Genomic DNA, 24,360 nt, shown 5'->3' on the forward strand with positions numbered 1-24,360 from the left:
TTCCCCTTGCAGAATCGGTGGAACAAAAGCAAAAAGCGGCATTGCAAAAATGGCAAGACTTTGAGGATAAATTGGAAGCGCACACCAAATGGTTTTGCGCTATGGAGGCCGCGTTCAGAGATCAACAATTGCAACCTACTTTGCAAGATAAGGAAGCCCGTTTGCGAGCTCTGAAGGAAAAACGCGATTCCATACTGAAGGAAGAATCCACGATTGACGAGTTCGTCGATAAATCTCATAGTTTACTCCACGCAAGCGGCGTTGAACGGATCAAACCGATGATCTCTCAAATTAGTAACAGGTAACTGGTTCAAACGTATTTACTATGCTTGGATCGCGAAAAAAGAAACAAAAGTCTATTTACCGAGTTCACGAAATATGCAAAATATTGTTTACATGCATCGTAATTCATTTTAAAAATATTATATTATAATACGCATTTTATAAATAGTTCATAGAGCTATTTATTTAGGGTAGATGCGTCGATATTTATTCTCGAAACATAACGATACATACCTGATAAATGATTGTTTCATCTTTGTAATCCGTTAATTTATTTACAAAGAAAACAGAAACTGACCATGATTGTAGCCACTTACCGATCGTCGAACAAAAATACTTTTAAAAGTGCAGTTAGTACCACTAACGATAAAACGCTCAAGTTTAAAAAGAAAAATAGTTTCAGTTGCATCCGCTAGATGATGCGTCATGCATATGTAAGAACGCACGTTTTTCAGAACGATCGAAAAATGCTTTCCTCGCCTATTCTAATCTCGCGATGCTTACAGTATTAATGCAAGTACGTTAACGACGTTATTTTACGTTATTGCATACTTTAAGACGAGAAAAAAGTTTCATAGATCGTGTACGTGGCTACGGAATAAACCAAAATGCAAATTAAAAGATTTTACTCACGTTTGATGAAATCTCTTTCGAATTGGTCAGCAATCTCCATGACATCGATGAAATTCCTCTCTTCTCGCGTTCGAACTTGTATTCATAACCTGTGTCAAAAAGAACAACATGTTTTAAACGTATTCGTTGAAACAAACGCATCCTTACCATAATTAGGTAGAAATCTAGCTGAAAATAACTTGTAAACGGTTATGATTTAATTCACAAGTAGTACTAATTGGTACGCAGCGATGAACGAAAAAATAGCACGAAGCCGAATTGATTTTTCTCGCAATGTCGATTGAATTTACAACGAAAAGTGTATTAATATCGGACTGAGGCACCAATAGAGACTTTACGGAAGTAGTTTCAGCAATTTTTAAGATATTAAAAGTGAAATACGTACCTATAAGATAGAGAAGACAGCAACACGTTCACTCGCGCCACTTTCCACGGAGCAAGTCCAGACCTGCTCCGGCAAGCTGCGCGCGCCGCTGTAGGCGCGGGGAGGGGTTGGTCGACGGTGGGGTCCAGCGTTACCCAGTTACTGTGTAGAGTCAACGTTAGGGTTCCATTGCTGTTAATACTTGTATAAGAAAAGTTTAACGTGTTAGAAGCCCTATTTTCAATAACATTCTTGACACATGCATCCTTTAAAAGTAAGAAACAAAAAGTACCTGGCCAATATTTTAATTTCGAAGAGATAGATTATGATTACACTTGACTAGCGTAGTTCCTCCATTTATTCGTCTTTTCGAATACTTGAAGTTTAAAACTTGATGCCTGAACGATACGATTAGTTAATTTTAGAATCGCAAGACCGTACACGTTATATGTATGTACGCGTTATGCATAAAATATTACACAAGTATGTATTTTCAAAAAGAACGATGATGCATGTAGTACGTACAAGCACGTTTGTCGTATCAGCATGTACTGATTAGTGCTGCCAACTAGCGGCAGAAAAGAGAAGTAGTTCTCTTAGAGCGCGCACTTCTGCGCGATTTCAAAACTCTTCGGTTACGAATAGTATCGTTACTAATAATATTAATAATCGTGGCTTGATGGAAAATCATTGGACTCGAATATTAAAGGTATCAACAGCTGCACGTGCTCAGCAAAGAGGTAGTTACTCGATGTCAGAGTATCGTGGACGACCACCGAGCCTACGAAGAAAAATTGAAAGGTTTCGACGGCTGGCTCACTCAGCTGGAACAGAGTCTGTCGAGTCTGAAGAAAGACGAAACCGGTAGAAATTTGGAAGAAAAGGTATCGCGTCTGCAAATACTTCTAGCCGAGAAGGAGCAAGGAGAACACCGCCTGGGTGGTCTGGTCTCTTTCGGAGAGAGGATTCTTGCCGACACTTCGGCCCAAGGGCGAGAACTTATTCGCCACGAATTGAGACAAGCTAGGGAACGATGGGACAAGCTCGCCGAGGGAATAGCCGAACAACAAAAGAAACAAGATACTCAATCTTTGCAGTGGTCGAATTATCAGGTGACTTTGCAGCAGATCCTGGTCTGGCTGGACGCCATGGAAAGGTCCGTGAAACAGGATTCATCCGTCACTTGGTCCTCCCTCCAGGAAATAAAATCTAAATTGCTCAAGAGCAAGGTAATCGCGTCTATTTTTTACGTTACTCTTTTTAAAAATAAAGTAATCGAATCTCACCGGAGATACAATATAGTATATCGTTCGTTGACGAAACTTTTCCAGGCAATGCATCAGGAAATCTTGGCCTACAAGCGCATCATCGAAGGCGTCTCTGAAAAGGCTAACGCGCTTACGTACACCGTTCAAGCACCATCCGACGCCCAGCAGAAGGCTGCCTCGGTCTCCGAAAGATACGAGGACCTGGTCGACATGTCGCAGAAGAACATATCGAACTTGGAGACCCTTCTGGACACGTTCCAACAATTTTACGATCTTCAAAAATCCTATCAGGATTATCAGAAGCAGCAATGGGAACAGTTGGCCAACTATAGCGACTACACGGGCAACAAGACCGCTCTTCAGGCTCAGTTGACTAAAATCATGGAACTCCAAGACGGTCAGAGGGAAGGGGAATTGAAGCTAAACATTCTGAGCGAGCACGTCGCGCAGAGTGCTCATAATTTGACACCGAGATCGCTAGAGACCATGGAACGAGACCTAGCTACGTTGAGGTAAAGATCAGAGCTTGTTTAAGAGGAACGGTTCTTCGACAAAGAAGAAAGTTTCGAACATTATTTTTCCGACAGATTCGAACACAAGAAGTTCGCCACTGCTGTGAACGATATCGTCCGATGCATCGAGGAGAAGATTCAGCAATGGAGCGAGTATGAAAATTCGTTGGAACGCCTGTTGGCCTGGCTGACCGACGCTGAATCTTCTTTGAAGAATTACTCTTTGAAGAACACGCTGGATGAGAAGCAGGATCAGCTTGAAAAGTACCAGGTATCGTTTTAAAATTGTTTCTTCGAAAATTAATGGTTACGATGGTAAGGAAGACACACTATGCACGCGATCTTATTTTACACCACGATGTACGAACACGTCTTTCTTTGCCAAGAAGAGGAAAAGATACGAGGGAGAGAGATCGAAGCAATAAATAAAGTCAGGAATTGTATTTGGTAAACTTTCTTAGGCACTACAAAAGACCGCCTTGTCGTGGGACACGGAAGTCACGGAACTGGTGGCCCTCGGAGACCACCTCGATCAAGTAAGGAGAAAACCTGAAAATTCTTGTCATGAGGCGTGTGGACACTTTTGTACAAATTTCTCAATACTGTCCCCTTCTCTTCTTCTTCTTTCTCTTCATCTTCTTCTTCTTCTTCTTCTTCTTCTCTCGTCTTACTCTACGTTCTATTTCTATACTTCTTTATGTGTTTTTTTCGTTAACGATTCAGTATGATTTTAAATAATTACGTATCAAGCAAGAAAGATTAGTTTGAAAAAATACTCGAAAGATATGCTCGTCACGTTTTACAGCACTTTTTTGCGTTTTCTTTTTTGTACCTTTTTTTTTGTATTACGCATCTACACTATAAGGCGTCGATACTTTAACGCGCGTACGTAACGTACATCTTAGATGCGTTTCACCCTACAGATGTTGATAGTGAATCTCCGACAAAACGAAGCAGAATTTGACAGAATGAGCGACGAGTCCTCCGAACTTATGCAAATCAGCGGCGAGACCAGATTCTCCGCCAGCGTTCAACAGATTACTTCTCGTTTTCAATCTATACAGTCTACCGCTAAGGTAACGTAACTCTTCCTTACTGAACGATCCTGCTTCGAGTTTCACTTGGCTATTAACAACGGAATTGTAGGAACTTGTTAAAAAATGCGAGCAAGCGGTGGCGGACCACGCCGCCTATCTAGAACGTTACAAGCAGTGCTCGGAATGGCTAGCAAACACGCGAACATCTTACCAATCCATCAAGGACGACTTGAGCAGCGCTCGTCAGGAACTAGTCTCGAACGTGGCGACCCTGAAGGATCTTCTGGGACGCCAATCTTCGGCGACCCTCTTAATAAACAACACGGTCGAGGCTGGAGAGCGATTGTACCCAACGACTGGCACGGAGGGCCGTGAAATTGTCCGTCAGCAACTGTTGGACCTTCAGCAAGCCTTCGAGGAACTGTACGACAGCATCTCGTCGACGGAACGCGAGCTTCAGTCGAAGATATCGCGATGGTCCGGCTTCGACGAGTCGAACGAGGCGTTCGAAGAGTGGCTGAGAAGCATCGAGACTCAGCTGAAACCGGAAATAGAACTGAAGACGACACTGGACGAGAAACGGGCCCAGCTGCAAATTTACCGCACGTTCCTGCACGACGTGCAGTCCCATCAACAGGACTTGCTCGATCTCCGCGACAAGGCTGACAATCTACCAGATTCTACCGACAAAGTGACCCAGACGCTAAAGAAATTGAACGAAAGACACGCAGCGGTACTGAAGCGGGCCGCAGCGTTCGTCGAGAGATACGAGGGTATCGTCAGCGACCATCAACAATACAGCAAAGCCGTTCTGGACACTCACGAGTGGCTGGATGCAACGCACAACGCGGTGATATTGTGGGGCGACACGGAACTCGAACGAGTGTCTCTGCACACGAACCTCGATCGTCTCAGAAACCTCCTGCAGAGTTTGCCGGAAGAGAAACCGAGGGTTCAGCAGATCCGAACGCTGGGCGAGAAAGTGATACCCGGAACTTTGGAGTCTGGCCAGATCAACATTCGCTCGCAGATCGATTCGTCCCAGCAGGAGTGGGAGAGTTTGGTTACCGCCGTCAAGTCCACCATCGAGACGCTGGAGAACAAGCTTCAACAGTGGAACGAGTTCGAGACGTCCAAGGAACGATGTCTCGCCTGGATGAGGGAAACCGACACGAAGCTGCATGCCGTGGACTTGAAGGCCACGCTGCAGGAGAAGAAAGATCAGCTGGAGCTGTTGCGCACTCTTCAAGGGCAGGTTCGCGCGAAAGAACTGGAGATCGACGCCGTGACGGAGAAGGCCCAACAGCTGCACAAAAACCTCACGTCACGCACGACCCACATGTCGGAGCTGAGCATCAAGTACCAGCAAATCTCGAACAAAGTGAAAGACCTAAACAGCCGTTGGCACCAATACGTCGCCACTCATCAGGAGTTCGACAATCAAGTGGCGGAGTGCACCAGGTGGCTGGACGACATCAGGAAGAAGCTGGCCTACTGCTCGGACCTCGGTGCGTCTTCGCAAAAGGACCTGGAGAACAAAATGGAGATAGTGCAGGACCTGCTGCTCTACAAGGAAGACGGATTTGCCAAGGTTCAAGGAATCGTGGAATTGGCTCAGGCCGTCCTCGCCAATACCGCACCGACCGGGCACAAAGCTATCAACGACGCGGTTGGAAAGCTTCAGGAACAGTGGAGCGCCTTGGCTTCCAAGATGTTGGAGACCAAGACCAACCTGGACGACTCCATCAATAAGTGGGCCGGACTCCTCGAGCAGATACAGTCCATGAACAAGATGGTGGACTACATGCAGACGGCCCTCAACGATTTCTTACCCTTCCAGACGACCATGTCCGAGAAGAGGTGCCAGCTGGAGTGCATAAAGACCTTGGAGGAGAAGGTTCGATGCGAGAACATCGAAGTGGACAGCCTGAAAATGAAAGTCGCGGAAATGATCGCCAGCAGACCGCAAGGCTTGGCCGCATCCCAGGCGCAAAGTATCTTGAATAGATTCGACGCGCTGTTCGAGAAAATCAAGTCGTTGCTGGCTGAACGGGAGGAGCAATACAAGGATCATCGACTTTACAAGGAGGCGCACGACGATATCATCAACTGGTTGAGCCGGGCTCGTGAGAAGATCCCGTCGATGAAGCAGAGGCCCCTCAGCGATAAATTGGCCATCGAGAACGCCGTGGCACCGTTGGAGAGCTTGTTGAACAAGAAAGCTCAGGGCGAGCTGCTGGTCGAGCATTTGCAACATACTGGAAAAGTTGTTTGCGCGAGCACGAGTCCGCAAGGGCAGGAAATCATTAAGAACGAGGTGCGCGCGCTTTCTCAGAGCTTCGAAGAATTGTTCAAAGGTAAGAAATACGCTCTCCAAGATTTTGTTTCATCGTGTTTAGTTCGATTCCTATTAAATAATTAACTATATTTCAGAAATTAAACAACAAAAGGACCAGTTGGAACAGACGGTGAGCCAATGGCGTGACTACAAGGACGAATACGAGAGACTGAGCGATTGGCTGCAGCAATACGACATCCTCATAAAGGCGCAGAAGAACTCTCTGTTGCCGAACGTCGCCGAGAAGGAGAAACAGGTGCAGGAGGTCAAGGAGATCCTGGAGAACCTTGTGAAGGGACAGGAGCAGATCGACAAGTTCAACAGAACAGCGTCGGACCTTCTTTCGTCCCACTTGGGCACGTACATAAACAACCAACTGCGTCATCTGAATTCACGGTATCAAGTTCAGGTGAACCTGGCGAAGGACGTGCTAAACAAGGTGGAGACGAACCTGGCCCAGCACAAAGAGTACGAGGCGAACCTGGCCAAGACACGCGCGTGGATCGAGAACGCGAAACAGATAATTCGCAAAGGAACCGAGGCAGCGTCTACCAGCAGCCGAGAAGAATTGCAGAACCGGTTGGACAAGATCCAGGAGCTCCTGAGGAAGCGAGAGGAGGGCCAAAACCTGGTGCACCTGACCGTAAACTGCGGCGAGAAGGTGATGCGGAACACCAGATCGGACAGTCGCGAGGAGATCAACGGACAACTGAAGGAGATCCAAAACGACTGGGAGAGACTGGTGAAGAAAATCTCGACGACCAAGGTTCACCTCGAGACGAGTCTCCTTCAGTGGGCGGACTACAGTTCCTCGTACCTGCAGCTGCAACAATGGATCAACGACCGCGAGGCCAAGTTGCAGCAAGTTTGCGAGCAGAAAGTGTCCAAGGCTAGGAAAGGCTTGGCTGGTCTGAGCTCTTTGGCAATCGGCGAAAGGAAGGCCAACTTGAGACAAACGAATAGTATCGTTCAAGATATAGTGGCGTTCGAACCGATGATACAATCCGTCACGACCAAAGCGGAGGATCTTCGACAGGCAACGCCGGCCACCGAGATCTCGATCAAGTACGAAACCCTGAGCAAACAAGCGCAGGAACTGTACGCCAAGCAGAAGGAGACCGTCGAGCAACATCAGGCCTTCATAGACAGTGGGAACGAATTTATCCAATGGATACGCGCGGCTAAAGAGAGACTCGGAAAGTGCTCGGAGCCTACCGGTGACAAGGAGTCGCTGGCAAATAAAATCACGCAGCTGAAAGTGCTGCAGAGCGAGCTGCCCGAGGGGCAAAAGAAACTCGAGCACGCTTTGGAACAGGGCAACGCTGCCTGCCAAATCGCAGACGAGGAAGACAAGGAAATAATCGAGGAAGAAGTGGCGTTGTTGCAGGAAGAGTACGACAGCTATGTGTAAGTATACAACTATTACGTTTCCATTTGCATTTCGATAACAAACGATCTGTTTGATCCAGAGACTCGCTAAACAACACCAAGAGTTTGCTAGAATTAGGAATAGTGAAGTGGACCGAGTACGAGGACCAGTTCTCCGAAGCTACCGAGTGGCTCACGCAAACCGAGCAGTTGGTGCAATCGTTCAATAAATTGCAAGACAGCCTGGAGGAGAAAAAGAACGTTCTCGAACAGTTCCAGATCCACTTGCAAACCTTGTTCGACTGGCAAAAGGAACTCGATCGTTTGAACATGAAAGCTCAGATGTTGCTCGAGACCTGTGCCGACACAAGAATCTCAAACGCGATCACGCAGCTCACTACCAAATACAATGCGCTATTGTCGCTCGCCAAGGAAATAATGAGACGCTTGGAACTGCATTACCAAGTACGGTGAAACATTTAACGCGATACGATTTCTACTATTATCTTGACGTCTTTGCGTCAGTTTCGTATAAGGATACGTGTACTATTTCGGTTTCAGGAACATCAACAGCACAACACGTTGTACCAAGAGTGTCAGGATTGGATCGAACGAACGCGCGACAAACTCGGCGAGTGCAAAGAGATTCCAAACACCCTGGTCGAGGTCAACAACAAATTGCACACCTGCAAGACCATCAGGCAGACCCTGGAACAGGGTCAGAACAAGCTACGGTACGCTCTCGAGTTGAAGGAAAAAGTGATCATGAACACCGAGCAGAACGGAGCAGCGAAGATTCAAGAGGACACCGAGAATCTCAAGACAGAGTTCGAGAAGCTGCTGATCAACGTCGAGGAGATCAGACAGAAGCTGTCGGCGAGAGCCACCGCGTTGGAAGAACTCAACAAGATTCATCGACTCACCACGGATTGGATCGAAGAGATCGAGGGGAAAATACAGCCGGGCGAGATGTTCAAGAACGATCTCAGCGAAAAACGCGCGGTCCTCGAGAAGTATAAAACGGTTCAAAGAGATATCCAAGGTCACGGCGATACCGTAGATCGTCTGAAAGCTCGTCTCGCCGAGGACTCGAGCATTCCCGCCGGTCCTTACCAATCTACCTTCGCAAAGTACGACCAACTGAATAAACTCATCTCCGAAAAAATACGCGTACGTACTTTACAGACTGAGATAATTAACGTTTAATTACCTACTGTTCGTTAGTTTTAAGCATCGATTTATTTATCAACTTGCAGAATTTGGAAAAGCAGGTGAACGACCACGAGAAATTCCAGCAAGCGCACAACGAAGCGGCCGACTGGGTCCGTCACGCGAAACTGGAACTCCATCAACACTGTGACACCCACGGTGAGAAGGAACGGATCATCGAAAGGGAGAACAAAGTCCACCAGATCATCGCCTCGCTTCCTAGAGGAGAAACTTTGATCTCCAGAGTGATAGAGCTCAGCGACGCCGTGATTTCCAGCACCGGACCGGAAGGTCAAGAGGCCATCAGGCAGGACATGAAGCAGCTGCAAACCAACTGGAAGTCCCTGCAAACCCAATGCTTCGAGTCTCGGAAAACATTGTCCAACTGCATTTCCAGTTGGTCTCAGTTCGCTGCCGCATTGGACAGCATGAAGAGGTGGATAGATCACTTCCAGAAGAAGGTGAACGACGAGCAATCGAAAGAGAACAACACCCCCGAGGACTTGGTGCGCTGCAAGAGTCTGGTGGAAGAAGCTGTCCAACAGAAGCCTGTTCTCGAGGACCTGAACGACAAGTGCGAAGCCTTGTTGGAGATGAGCGCGTGCAGCTGGGCACGCGACAAGACCGTGCAACTGCAATCGGCGTACACGTCCTTGTTGACCGACATGCAAGGTTTGGTTTCCAAGGTGGAGAAAAATTTGTCGGACCATACGGAGTTCCTCAAGGCAAAGAAAGAGATGGAAGATTGGCTGCGCGTTGCCCGCGGCTCGGTACAGGATTGCATGGGCGTCGGAGACGCTGAATGGGCAAAGGATAAATTGGAAACCATTAAGATCGTCGCGACGCGAATCACCGAGGGTCAACACCTGCTCTCGACGTTGCAAACAGCCTTCGCCAAAGCGATCGACACGGCGGTGCCGGAACAACAGGAACAGTTGAGATCGGACATGGCTGGACTGCGCTCCAGTTGGGAGCAGCTGAGCATCGATCTGAATACGGTTCAGGCTCAGCTAAAGTCTCTCTTGAGTCGCTGGGACGATCACGCCGAGGCTCACGAGAAGCTCAAACACTGGCTGGAGGAAACAGAGAAGAACATGGAGGAACTACCGGATACCAAGGGAGAATTCGGCGACATGAAAACGATGTTGGAACGGTACAAACACATCCAGGAGGAAGTTCGCGGAAAGAAGACCGAACTGGATCATCTGCTGGAGGAAGCGAGACAACTGTCCAAGTTGGCAAAGAACAACAGACCGTTGGACCGAACGAACAAACTGTTGAAACGTTGGGAGGACTTGAACGAGCGCGTAGACGACCGGAAGAAGCTAATCGAGAACGAGATGCAAGAATACAACGCTTACTACGCAGCCCTGCAGGAAACCGAGAAGTGGTTGCTACAGATATCCTTCCAATTAATGGCTCACAACTCTCACTATATTACGAGCAAGGAGCAAACGATTAGCCAGATCAAGCAACACGACAGCCTGTTCGAGGAGATCGAGGCGTACACGAACGTATTGGAAGACCTGAAGATGAAGGGCAACGGCCAAATCGGTCGCTACGTGGCCGCGAATCCAGAAATTAAAACCGTCATCGAATCACAACTACTGAACGTACAGCAGAGCTACAACTCTCTGTTGAACATCGTGTTGCAGATTAAGAAACGATTAGCGGAATCGTTAATCAAGTTCCAAGAGTACGAAAACACCCTGGAGAGCATCATGAAGAACTTGGACGCGTACGAACCGGAAATCGCGCAGGAGATGGAAGCACCTATGGACAATCTCGATCAAGCGAAAGAAAGATTCGAGAACGCGCGCGTGTTGCACAACAAATTGCAAGCCGAGAAGACACGATTGGCCTTGGCGGTCGAAGCTTGCGAGGCTGCGGTAGCTTGCGTTTCCAGGCCTGGAAGTCCCCTCGATGCTCCGCCCGTGCAAATTCCAGCGAGGGAGGTCGAAGTTCGGACCAAACTCGAAGATCTGATCGATCAGGTACACGCCAGAGCATTCGAGCTACTCTAAACCGCTCGAATGGTCGAATGGTAAGTGTTTTCCAATTATTTAAATTCTATTTTTACAGGCGCAGGGACACCTGATGAACGTGACAAAGGCTGTGAACGAGCTAGAGGAGCAAACCCGACAGAAGAACGCTCTCCGCACGTGGATAAATCAACAACGAGCACTGTGCGCCGAGTGGAAGTCCCGACCAGCAAAACTGCGATCAGAGGCGGCACACGCCGAGCTGCAAGCGATGAACGATCTCTTCGGAAACGTTGGAGAACGACGAACTCACGCCATGACCGAGCTTTCGATTCACGAGGACGATCACGACATCGAGGAAGGCCTGGACAAACTCGAGGCAGAGCTGACGGACGCCATCGCCGGGAAACAAGCGGCCCAGGAGCTGATACAGAAATACCGATCGCAGGTGCAGAACATTCAGTCCTGGTTGGATGCGCTGTCCAAGAAAGTCGACGTGATCGAGAAAGGCAACGGGCAGACGATCGGCCAGAAGATTGCGAACGTGCAGGAAATCACGTCAGAGTTCGAGTCCCAGGGACCCGGTAGACTGAACGAAGTGAAGAACTTGGGCGACCAGGTAATGGACTCTGTGAGCAATTTGGATTCTCAGCAGATAGAAGAGCAGATAAAATCGGTCGAGAGACGGTACGCCGACACCGCGAAGAAGCTGCAGAGGAAGGCGCAGGTGTTGGACATGACCGCCCAAGGCATCGATGCTACCCGACAGGAGATTGAGGAGAATCGGGACTGGATTCAGCTGAAGAAACAGCAGGCACAGTTATCCGAGCCTGTGGGATACGACAGCAAGCTGGCGGAGGAGAGACTCCTTGCTCTGAAGGTACGTATTTTAACCAAGTGGTTTGATAAATTAAAACTTCTGATTCCAACCGTCTGTAAAACTCCCTGTCTATGTTTGGTAAATACTTTTATAATTTTCAGGCTATGCTGAAGGAAGCCGAAGGGAAGCAAATGGTGATCGATACCCTGGAGAAGCGGGTTGGAAACATGCAGAACGAATTAGAGGCCAACGAGCAGCAACAGCTGGAAAACGAGACGAAGGCCTTGCGAGGAGAACAGGCAGAGCTATGCACCATCCTGACAGAAGGAATTTCCAGCGCCACGGCTGCAGCCGATGCTCGTCGGAAGTTCGAGAGTGAACTGGAGCGAGCCAGAGCTTGGATCAAGTCCAAGAGCAACAATTTGAAGAAACTGACCGGCTACCTGCCTCTGAAAGCAGCCAAAGTTGAACAGGACATCGAACAGCACGGCGAATTGGAAGCCGACATCGATTCCTTCAGCGAGAAGGACCTAAACGACGCTTTGAACAAGGGAAACAATTTGCTGAAGGAGTGCAACGACGAGGATCGAGCCAGGCTCGAAGCTATCTTGAACGAGCTGAACAACGACTACGAGGAACTTAAAAGCGAAGCGAAGGAGAAGCAAGCGGCATTGGCGGATCTTCTTCAGGGTCGGAAATCGTTCGAGAACGAGATAGACAAGTGTCAAAGGTGGATCAACGAGGCCGAAGTAGCTACGTCTTCGGATCTACGATCGTCCAGCATCGATATTCTGCGGGAACAGCTTGCCAAGGTACGATAATCCGCGTAAGCTTTTTTTAATAACCATCTTTTTTGCGCATGCAACCAATTCATTATTTATTAATTGTTCTAGTACGATCGTCTAAAGAAGGAGGCGAAGGAGTACGCGGACGACATCGAGAAGATCATCCAACAAGGAAAGTCGATCCTCCCTACTGTGAGCGATGCTGACAAACTCGAACTGAACGAACAACTGCAAAACATGAAGGAAGCGCACGGAAGAGTGGCTGGAATCATAAACGAGAGAGCTCAGGCTCTTCGGAAGAACATCGACGAGGCCGAGGAATCGTTGGCACGAGTCGCCGAGGCCGTACAATACATGACGGACGTACAGAAAGAGCTTCAGGAACTGAACAAACCTATCGGTGCGCGGGTCGAAGACGTCGAAGCCATGCTGGACGCTTACGAGAGAATCCTGAACGACCTGAAAGAGAATAAGGCGAAACTGTCGGACTTGGGATCGGTCAACGTCGCCGATCTCCACGGCGTGTTGACCCAACAAGACGACCTGACGAAAGCCATCGAGTCGCAAATAGCTAAGCTTCGCCAATTGCTTCTACTGCGGCAGCAATTCATCGCTCTGATCGCCGAAATCACCACCTTTATCGCCAAGTACACGGAAATCGTTCGAGACATCGAGACCTCCGGTCTGACTACGGAGGAGAAGATCAAGAGGTACGCCGTTTAGAATATTTATTTTCTTTAACAAGTTCCTGTCGCGGTTACAAAAGCTTTTCTTCCTTTCGTTCGACAGGTACGACGACGCGATCCTGAAGATCCAAGAGTGCGAGGCTACCCTGGCCAGCGCGACGGACAAAGGCCAGCAGATCGCAACGGAGGGTTCGACCGTAGACAGAAACAACATAACCGAGCAATTGCAATCCTTGAAGCAACAACTGCAAGCTCTGAGAAGAGCCGTAGAGACACAGAGAGAACAACACGAACTGGCCGCGGCGGAACACAAGAGATTAGCCAACGAACTGGCCGAGATTCTCGATTGGCTCGAGGATAAGGAGAAGGAGGTAAAGTCGAGGCCTCTTCTGGAAAGGGATCCAGCCAACGTCGAGACGGAGCTGCAAAAGCACAAAGAACTTTGCGAGGCTGTCAACGAACACCTCGACGGAATCAAGAACCTGAAGAATTCTATACCGTACGAGGAAGGAATGCCCGGCTCGTTGAAGGAAATGCTCAGCGAGGCAGTGTCCTTGTTGTCTTCTTTGCCGAGGGAAATGGAAGAGCGCGGAAATTACCTGGAAAATAACATGAAAATGCGTATGGAGTACGCTGTGCTCACCGACAAACTACGCGGTTGGGTTCGCGAAGCGGAGATTCGGCTGGAAAGCGACAAGGATGGACTCGATTTCGAAAACATTCACGGCGATCTGGAGGAGCACAAGGTACGTACCCGACGATCCTGTGCACGATACGCGTGCAATAAACACGAATTTTATTTCAGATATACTTCAGCAGCGAGCCATCCATGCGAGAGCTCGTGTCTCAACAGATTCAGCAGGCGGCAGATAAAATATGGCCGTCGTTGAGCACCTCCGAGCAAGAAGAGTTGGGCGCCGAACAACAACAACATACTCAATTGTTGAAGAACACACTTAACACCGCAAAATCACAACGCGCCAGACTCGAACAAGGCGCCGAAACATGGAGAGATTACACTCAAACTCTGGAACGGGTTCGAGCTGTCGTCGCGAGGTCAAAGTTCACGGACGAGCCTGTCACGACTTTGGCCGGTTTGCAGTTTAACATTCAGAAAATCACCCACGCGCTCAACGACATACAGGTAAAGTTTTAATTTGTTAAACTTTTAAATATCGTTACACAGGTGATGTAGCGTTTCGCGATAAAAGTAATTTTATTTTTAATGTATGTTTTCGCAGAACCAGCAGTTTGAGCTAGATCTCCTAAACGAACGGGGTCACGAAGTCCTCCGTTTGGCGAATGCCAACAACAAGAAGACGATAGAGGCTCAAATTTCCGAGATCGGTGCCGAATGGAAAGAGTTGGTGTCCGGTTTGGAGGGTCGCAGAGATGCTCTCGAAGCACTTTCGAAGCATTGGGAGGAGTTGGAGGCGCAATGGTCCCTAATCGAAACGTGTGTAAATGCGATCGAAGAGAAGAGCAAGCTTGTGGATACGGTGGTTCGGTCTAGACAGCACTTGCTCGACACCATCAAAGCTTTACTGGTAAGTTCGATACTAATTATTCTTATCATATAGCGGTTAAATTTCATAAAGTGTTGGAGAATTTGCCTAAATTTGTATTCTATTATGCACAGGAACTGGTGGCGGAAGCTGAGAAATTGAAACCAATGACGGAGGAAGTAAAAGCTCTGGTAGGACCCGTTCTAGCTTATCTTGCGGCATTCACCGAAGCCCCGGCGCACGCACTCGAGAAGAAGCTCAACAAATTGCAGAATTCCGTCGAATCGTGAGTCACAACGCATTTTTCTACTTTTATTTGACGTCACCGAATCACCGCCAAAGACACTGCACTGGTGTCGCTCTTACTCCGGAAGAATTTAAAAAACTTTACGAATATCGGAGCGTGTTAGCTCGCGAACGCGTTTCGATTCAAAGTCGGAAGAATTTTACGCAACCACGTTGCACGCGATAATTTCAATACAATGCGTTCGTTTCCTTCGTTATTTTTCTTTTAAAAAGTATCTAATTGTCTTTTACTTTGCGCGCGGCACGGTGGAAACACAATTTCGATCGATTATTCGATAAATCGACAATTTTCCTTGCAGCGACGACGACTTACACCTCGCTGTTAAATTATTCGAACATAGTCGATATTGTTCGTTATTTAAAAAAATAGAATCGCTCCTCGAGCGTTCCGTCACGACGCATAATCAACGATGAAGAAATAATGCGGTGCGTTTGTGTGCAATTACGACGCATGTGCATGCGTGTGTTTCCGCTTTTGCATTGTACCATCCCTCCCAAAGAGAGGGACAACTCAGGTCCGCTTCCCCTACCACCCTTTTATAAGTTCTGTTTCAGGGTATCGTCGCGTCGAATATCAATATTTTATTCATGTGATTCTCTTTTTAACGCACGTTTCTTTACAGGCCATTTTATTAAATCGATATTTTCAGTTATTATCCATCGTCGATCGAAAAGAAAAGCATACTGTGAAAGTGATGTTACGCGCGCCGTTCTCCTCTCTCGATTCGAATTAGCCGCGTCGAATTATCGAGCACTCGACGCACTTTTCGCTTCGTTTAAATATCAGACGTTCGTCGGAATCTTTTCGATGGAGTCACGCGTCGCAAAATAAAAATGAAAACAGTTGCAGACGCGAGGGAAAAGATAAGCGTAAAAGTTTCTCGATAGGAACAAATTCCTTATGGGTTACGACATGCATCGATTTAGCATGCATTACGTGTCGCGTTGCGTTCCATCATACCCAAATTAATCCCATGACGTAATTAGGCCTTGTAAATAGTTGTGCACCGTGTCTTACGATACTCTGCGTCAGGAAATTAATAATCAGAAACGAATTGAAATAGGCTGTCGAAGGGCACGCGCTAGAAAGTTTAACGCTCTTCGACGATAGTCACGTCTATTAAAGTCCCATGGTCGAAGAAATCGCGAATCGTGTCGAGTTTAGTCGTCGTATTTAAAAACTAACGTTTTTTCGTATCGAACGTAAACTCGTATCTTTTCATGGAATACGAGATCGTTAAATGAAAATACGAGTAAGATAAGTTAGCAAACTGAAATTTATACGAAATGACATTTTACTCCCAAGTGTAATTGCACATTTCTCAGACGAAACTATCTGAACTATTCTCTGTACAAATGAATTCTTCACCAGCGCTGTTTGTAAACATACATAGATCGTATATTACATAACGCGTGGTTGGGATTATTTACAGCAGCGGGGAATCATTGATCGAACAACATTTCAGAATCCAAGATTCCCCGGATTCCCATCGATTCAACGATCGCACGACAATTCCTCTGTCCAGACACGTAGCACGCCCACGATTCGGAACTCCCTTTCCATTGGGGTGCATTTCGCCCGACGAATCAGGGGTTCCGTTCGTTGTCGATCGAATTCGCACTAAATATAGATTTGCCGAAGAAAAGTGAGAAGCAGACAGTAGCGGCGGCACGTTGCAGTTGGCCCGCTTCTGAATTTCATAGCGTAATATCCGCGGCCGGTTTACATGCCAGTCACCGGTTGTGCGCGGCACGGTACACTGGGAATAAAGTATGACGAGTCGTGGCAAATCCTCACGTCACGCGTTATTACGAGAATAATCTGCGCGTCCTTTAAGCAGTTCGTTTATTAACGTATCGCGAGAACTGTGATAATAGTACAATACCTCGCGTGACACTTGCGCGTCTCGAGCAGTCGGAATTTAGTTGCTATTTTATCGACGACGCGACGGGGCGCTTTACTATCGCGTTAACGTTTTCTTTCGTTCGGTAAATCGTTGTTTCGACCGCGACGTACTTTTGCGAGGGTAACCGTTACTGCGGAAACGTATCTGGCGTCAAGTTGTGCAAGAGTTGGACACCCAGGGGTCCGAGAAGAGCGTAGACGCGATCTGTCGCGTGGTTCGACATCAACGACCACGGCATGTCGATTGGCAGTACGTAACGATGAAATTTTCATCGGTGTTTTCGCCTTTATTGGGTTAGTGGGATTGTACGCGGTTATTGGCTTAAATATTATGACCGTCGGAGGGCCTTCTCTATCACCAATCGATACGGAAACGGAACGGAACAGTAAAACGTGTTTCGATTCACGTGCCTGTCAGCATAGTCTTCCGTGAAATGTAACGAGTCGAAAAACAAGAATGCCCCTCACCCAGAAAATTATATCCATCGTAATGCGTCGATTTTCAATCGTTGGAAAAAAGTTTCTAGTGTTTTACGCAAAGGTAGATAATAAATTGCATAGTCGGGTTGCAATACGTTCCATTTAAACTATCGGAAGTGTAATTCCTGTTATAGTGTTCAGCATTTAAATTTACATAATCGATTTATAATTATTCAAAGTTTAGTTATTGTCGCAATACTTGATGACGCATTGAGATTACAAATCCAGCGGCAGTGTTCTCAATGACACGAATTGTCAGACGCTAGAACAAAATCAATGTGCTTCGCGGAAAGGATGTTTGATTAAATCTTTTATTCTTTCATGTGCTTCTTTGAGCTATTTTCGAACGAAAAGAAAAAGCTCGTGTTCGATCGTATCTCGTTTAATGCCGTGGATCTTTACTTGGTGTTCGATATTGGTTTGCAAGAGAGTGATTAATCTGAAAGGGAAAAATGTAACGAAAAATTACTGTACGGAACTTTCGATTCGCATTGCAATGGTATCGAACGGGGTCGGTCGGTCGGTCTGGCAAGGCAGCCTCTGCGGATAAAAAAAAGCACGGTGGCAAAGATCTTTGAGGCAATGAACCCGCGCGTCTCGTTCGCGAAGAAGACTGGTTGGTGTATTATTCTTAGGAACTGTGCGGCGCGGCGCGGCGTGCGCCGTTTTTCGGCTGTCGTTGATTTTCGTTCCTGGCCGGCTTGGCCAGCGGTTTAAGCCTAAGCCGCATGCGTCGCGGCGCATCGCCAAGACGAAAATTCAAAGCTAACGCTTTTACGCCCTTCTAATAACGTTTCGAACCGCGTACGCTGCTGTTTAGCTTGATCGTGCCGCGCCATACTGTTGTCCGAACTCCAATCAAATTATCGCGAAAGACGAAACAGCCCGAAGGGAGAACCATCGATAAATCGACCAACTCGAGGGAAAAGAAAGGAAAGAACGAGCGCGATCGTGAAATCGATACTCCTCGGATAGGTACGATCACCGATAGATTCGAAGGAAAAGCCAAAACATTTTCGAGCTTCTGTTGACGCGGTGGCCAACGTTTCCGCTTTCGCTAGAGGTGTCTTTGAGTGTTGGAGAAAAGTTGCGGTCATTTTCTAGATCGTAGACTGCGCTAGTCGTTCGGTGGTTCTTAGTGATCGATGCTTGAAAAGAGTGGATCGCTCGGTTGATGTTACAAAAATACCTCGGCGAATGATCTTGCCGCGATGCTGTTGCCGGAGCACATTGAATCGAGTCACATGCCCGCATAAGGATTGCATCACGTGGACGGGACACTTCCGCCTCGCGCTACCGGCGCCGATAACGGTCGTCTTAATCATTCTTTTAACAATATTCGCTTTTCCAGTCGACATTTTTAATTGCCGAGTAAAGAAGTTTGTTAAATAACGGTTACGGTATTTAAATCGAACAGTATACTCGTATACGGAAGAATGACGAGTCTAGTAAACATTTTACGAAGGTGATGAACGCTCGATACAGCATTAGATTGTTATCGATAAAGCACAGAAGACCAAGGTGTATCCGATTTTCGTTTGCATCTGCGATACGTTGCACCGGCTCGTCGCGGCGCGGCGGCCCGATGATAGCACATCGCGTTAAACATCGTTCATTCTTAGCACCGATGATGTAATCGTATGAAAAGAAACCAGTGACGTGTACGAAACGTGACATTGACATCGCGAAGCTTCCCTGTACTTTGAAATCACGCTGCATCGCGGTGATATCAGCACGTGGTTCGGCATAGTTTTACGTGATAGTTTTTCAACCAACTATCGGAAAGGTTAAATCGAACAGCAACAGTGAATTGCGAGTCGTCCATGTCCGTGAAAAATCCGCGACAGTTTCCGCGATGTAGATCTTTCGTAAATTATTTACAGGCCAACGCGCCAGAGCAAATTCCACGCCGATATCGCGCTTTTGTTCCCGCGAGCAATCGAAATAGCGGATTTAATACCGATATCATTGTTGCACGGCCAGAAATTACGAAAACACGCGTATCGCGTGAAACGCAATGCAAATACAAACGAAAAGACGTCTCGTTGCGACACTCCTCGTGGTTCTCTATACATTACGTACAACGACGATGTTGTCATCTTTATGAAAACACTTGGCAGTATAGTTGAAGGAATTATTCCGTTATTCCATTCTCTTGTTCGCGATACAAGTAAAAACGATGACCGATACGAGTCGATCTTTGCCAACTAGGAACTTGTAATCTATCGAGCAAAGCGTATTCGTTAGTTTTTTGTTCGAAGAAGCGCGAAAGAAAATATTGAAAATAATAGAAATAGAAATAGACGTAGAGTGGTGGCGAGGAGCGAAAGAATAATTTTGATTCAGAACAACTTCTCTTCGAAATAGAGGCGCGCGCATTTCGTTCGTCTACTTTTAGCCAAAGCGTCCTCTGCTCCGGCTGGAGTGAAGCCAGCTACGGCCGAACCAGCGACACGCATTTCCGATTCTAAATTTGTCGCACCTCTGACTCGGATAATTCCTTAAGGCCGGCCGATCGATTCGAGATGTATTCTTCTTTTTCTCTCGTTCTTGCTTGGTTAACCTTTGCCCTATACTCGGCGAGGCGATGATGATCGCGGGCTGGCACGTATTATCGGAGACCGGTTCGCACAGGAAATATGCCGAAATCTATTTTTACCGGTGACACAAGTACGCTGCTAAGGGGCAATTCGTTTTCCGCTGGTAAGGTAGCCGCCAGTTGATTTGCTAACCGCGACGTTGGTATTCCGAAGGTCTCTAAACATTCGTAAACACTCCGAGGAGATTTAGTTTGTTAGCCAACGCGGATGCTAACGAAAATCGTTACGCAATGTTTGGAGCCCTCGGTGCCAGAATCCCTTCGAACAAGGTTTCGGTGAAAACCTTCGTAGAACCGTTATTAATAGTTTGTTTAAAATCGCGAATGAAACGAATCCGGTGATCCTTGCAGGCTCGTTGACTCCCTGCAGACGAAATCCAAGAAGGCGGACGAGGACTTGGAGGCGTTCGAAAGCACCGAGCGTGAGATCGAACAGTTGAGGAAGCGTCTGAACGAGGCGCGAGATCGCGCCTCGATCCTCTACGTGTTCGGGCCGGATCAGAACGCGACCGAGGAAGAGCTAGAGAAACTAGGCACGGACATCGAGGAGCTTCTCGACGCCGCGAAGGATTTCTCAGGAAGCACTAAGGCGCGGTACCAAGCTAGCCAGCAGCTGGTCCCAAGCGATCTTGCCCAGCATCTAACAGCCCTAGAGCTCTGCGCTGAAGCGACCGCGCAGGTCATGGAGGAAAAACAGAGAGAACAGAAACGGGCCAGAACCGTCAGGTCGGATTATCTGACCGACCTGGACGAGGTTCAGGCATGGATACGCCAGGCCGAGCTAAAGGTGCAGGACAGATCGGTCGAGCCTGGCCCACTGAAGGAACAGCTTAAGCAAGTTCAGGACGAGCTGGCCACCATCGTCGACAAGCTCGAACGACTAACGAGAAACGGCCGTTCCATTGCGGACAACACGAGGGACGAGACCGAAAAGCAATTGATCCTCAGCACCGTTCACAATGTCACCGAACAGTTGAACCAGGTCAGGAGTTGGCTGGACGAGAGGAAGCAAGTGGTGGCCGATACCATAGACGGCTGGCAAAGATTCTTGTCGTTGTACGAGGCCGTCAAGGCATGGACCGAAGAGAAGAGACAGTTCCTAGTCGAGCCCTTGAAGCTCACCACTCTCGCGCAGACCAGACAAAGGCTGCACGAGTACTCGGTACGTCAAAGAGCTCTCAGGGTCTGGACCCGCGGTTTTACACAATCCTAGGTGTCACGGTCCTTGCGAATAATTCTATTATCTTCGCTACCTTGACACCTGCTAGTTACGGTCTCACCCTGAGACCTCGCCCCTTGGTCTTGGAACGCTTGGGTTTCTCGATAGTACCGAATACCGAAATAAACGCTGGCATTACGCTGCTCTAATATTATTAAATTCGGTGTTTGAAACCTATTCGGAGTTTCCCACGCGTTCCCCTCGAGATTACAAAATTGAAACGCTGGTTCCGCGTCGCGTTGCAGACAGCCGTGAAGAGCTGCAAGCAGATCAACAAGAATCTCAGCGATATGGGAAAAGAACTCGAGAGTATCGGTCAGGTTTGCAGCGTGGGTGACTTGCCCGAAAAGCTGCTCGAGGCGGAGGAGGGCAAAGTTCAGGTCGAGGGTCAACTGTTGGAAAGGGTTAGTGTCGATCGTTTACGCGAAGAGGCGCGCGCGCGCGCGCGTGCAACATGTACAGAGTTCGAACTTGTTCCTTTCAGAACGCTTTGCTGCAAGAAACCAGCGAGGAATGGGAGCAATGCGAGAAAAAGATGAAGGAAGTGAAAACGTGGATCGAGAAGGCGAGACAGAGCCTCGAATCGCCGCAGAGTAAAAAGAAACCGTTGCGCGATCAACACATCGTTCGGGAGAAAATGCTCAGCGACGTCGCGATACAGAAAACGAAAATCAGTATATCGATGGAGAAGCTTCAGGTTCACTTCCGGTCGGGAATCGGCGGCGATAGTCGAATCGGCGAAACGGTAGACGAACTCCTGGCCGAGTTGGACGGTCTTCATAGCACCGTGAAAGAACAGACGACGTCCCTAGAGGCTTGTTTAAGTCAAATCGATCAATATCAACAGGTTAGAGAGCTTTACGTGGCTCGTCGACGACCAAGTACTCGCTGTTAAACAGTAGGCTTCGTCCGTCAATATCCTCGATCGTAGCTGTATTCTTTTGAAACGCGATTGCCGATCCATCGAAAATCTAGAGTACATCGTTTCCTTTTTTTCTTGTAATCGGTTTATTAGGATCGGTAATCGTTCCTACGTTTTCGAAAAGAATACGGCTGAGACGTCTATTTGTACTTTTAGGAAATACAACAGTTGAGGCAGCAGATCGTACAGGTGGAGCAGCAACTGAGGACAGTACTCAGCCCAACTTACCTTTCCAGCGACAAGGAGAAAGCTTTGCAGGAGCAACAGGTAGGTTCGCCTTGGTCCCACCTTTTCGTCACCTGCACAAGTGCGCTAAAGCAGCAAGTTGATTGTTTGCATTTGCTCGATACCAACTGAAGGCCACCACCAGGATACCGCGTTTTATCGCCCCCCCCCACCCCCCACCCCCCATCACCCCCACCATCAACCCCGTCCCCCCCTTTCGAGTCACGTCCGGGAGGCGTACGCCTGTCGAACAGGGTAGTTTTCCCTGCGACGCGCGCGAATTTCTCTTCTCGTGCCTGTTTTCCGAACCGACTAACACAATTAACCGTCGACCGAGCCACATTAATCGTTACCCTTCGTCGAGGCAATTTAAACAACAATTAACTAACACGCTAATCGAAAATATTGCCCTACGACTGGAAACATTTTGATTGGTCCTCTTTGGGGATGTCGTTTACCGGGAGACAGAGGTCGAAATAATAATTTATTCCAATCACAGTTTATATCAAGGTGTTTCCATCAAGTTCAATCCAACTCCACGCGTCCCGATCCTATTTTAAACCTTTATTTTCTATTTCGTAACATGCCCTATCCAAGTTTTCTAACTCGCCACACCTCGATAACCGCAAGCTTTCGATCGATCTTCCCATCAGTTTGATTTTAACCGATTAATTGGACCCTTTTGATAAATATCATCCTTTTCCCTGGCCTCCTTATACTCGCAATTTATTTGTTGCTTCGAAACTTTGAAAAGTTCTCGAATCTTTCGAAAAAGAATTAGCTTTTTGAAACGATCGCGATCGTGCGGGTATCGCGACGCATGTTATCATCATGGTGGTACATCTGCTACGCGGTGTTGGTTGGTATCACGCTCTAACTAAAGTTTTCACATTTTCTGTTTCTTTACATTGTACGAGACCAATCTCGACCATGTCACTTTCACGCACGTCCTGGTTTCAGTCTTTCTTAGAACTTAGTTTTTCTTTCTTTCTTTTTCATTCTTTTCCACGTATACTCTAACGACACCTATATGTGTTGTTGTTCCGACAGGGGATTACTTGATTTTGCTTGTTTTTGTGTAATTCACGTGTTCGTTCTTTTCTTTTTTCTTTATCTCGCCGTCTATTGTGTATCACGCGAGGGAACACGTAAAAGTTTTCTCTCGTCCAGACACATACGTAATCACCGTAGGCTTTTTTTGTCTCGAGTTTTTGATCGTCACGAGTAGCTCACACACGCAAAAGCGAGCGTTCGTTGGTCGGATCCGAAACAGAGAGACACGTGTTTCGACAGCGAACGCGTAAACGGAAGATATACGCAAGAAAATCAAGTGACCTCCACACGCGCGTCGAGACTTGTGCGGAAACGCAGCGTGCACAAGCCGGAAGTTGTTGAAAAACTCGTTTAATACGTTTAATATCTCTCCTCTGTTTGTTTTTGTTCTTGTTGTGTTTTGTTCTGTCTTCTTTTTTTTTTTTTTATTTTTTATTATTATTATTATTATTATTATTATTATTCTTTCGATCCAACGCATTGGCTATTTGATTTACGAAATTTTGTTTACCGCACCCTTTACCCGCTACCCTTCCAAAAATCGATCCAAACTGCTCCGTTCACCCCTCCGATCGTTCACTTTTTCGTTTGGTCTCGACTCATCGTTCGATCGGTTTTGTCATCGTCGTCTTCTGGTGTTCCTCGTTGATTCTCGCCGTCCCATTTATCTCGTCCATCATTTCCCTTGGTTTCTTGGATCTCTGTCTCTCTGCCTCCCCCGTCGAAACAATCGATCGACGCGCGATGCCGATGGCACGCGTTCGTCTCTTCCGCTCGCTCGGCGCGTCTTGTTGTTTACTCGTCGCGACAGATTCACCGGGAAAGGATCAAATCGTTGCAAAACAAAATCCAGTCGCGCAC

At 47.5% G+C, this 24,360-nt stretch overlaps 1 protein-coding gene across 1 annotated transcript in view; it reads left to right on the forward strand.

Annotated features, from left to right (window-relative positions):
* The window catches only part of Msp300 (Muscle-specific protein 300 kDa), an 84,308-nt gene that overhangs the window by 21,622 nt on the left and 38,326 nt on the right, over positions 1-24,360 (forward strand). Inside the window, exons 14-35 of the mRNA XM_076779238.1 lie at positions 13-301; positions 1,989-2,508; positions 2,611-3,059; positions 3,135-3,330; positions 3,521-3,595; positions 3,983-4,135; positions 4,206-6,453; positions 6,530-7,841; positions 7,904-8,267; positions 8,364-8,972; positions 9,059-11,005; positions 11,094-11,873; positions 11,975-12,625; positions 12,707-13,308; positions 13,388-14,030; positions 14,090-14,428; positions 14,526-14,831; positions 14,924-15,075; positions 20,432-21,242; positions 21,545-21,703; positions 21,784-22,146; positions 22,378-22,488. Coding sequence (XP_076635353.1) covers positions 13-301; positions 1,989-2,508; positions 2,611-3,059; positions 3,135-3,330; positions 3,521-3,595; positions 3,983-4,135; positions 4,206-6,453; positions 6,530-7,841; positions 7,904-8,267; positions 8,364-8,972; positions 9,059-11,005; positions 11,094-11,873; positions 11,975-12,625; positions 12,707-13,308; positions 13,388-14,030; positions 14,090-14,428; positions 14,526-14,831; positions 14,924-15,075; positions 20,432-21,242; positions 21,545-21,703; positions 21,784-22,146; positions 22,378-22,488 — 13,079 coding nt within the window. The remainder of the gene's footprint in view (positions 1-12; positions 302-1,988; positions 2,509-2,610; positions 3,060-3,134; positions 3,331-3,520; positions 3,596-3,982; positions 4,136-4,205; positions 6,454-6,529; positions 7,842-7,903; positions 8,268-8,363; positions 8,973-9,058; positions 11,006-11,093; positions 11,874-11,974; positions 12,626-12,706; positions 13,309-13,387; positions 14,031-14,089; positions 14,429-14,525; positions 14,832-14,923; positions 15,076-20,431; positions 21,243-21,544; positions 21,704-21,783; positions 22,147-22,377; positions 22,489-24,360) is intronic.

The sequence above is a fragment of the Colletes latitarsis genome, chromosome 12 (assembly GCF_051014445.1).
Source record: "Colletes latitarsis isolate SP2378_abdomen chromosome 12, iyColLati1, whole genome shotgun sequence".
NCBI lineage: Eukaryota > Metazoa > Arthropoda > Insecta > Hymenoptera > Colletidae > Colletes > Colletes latitarsis.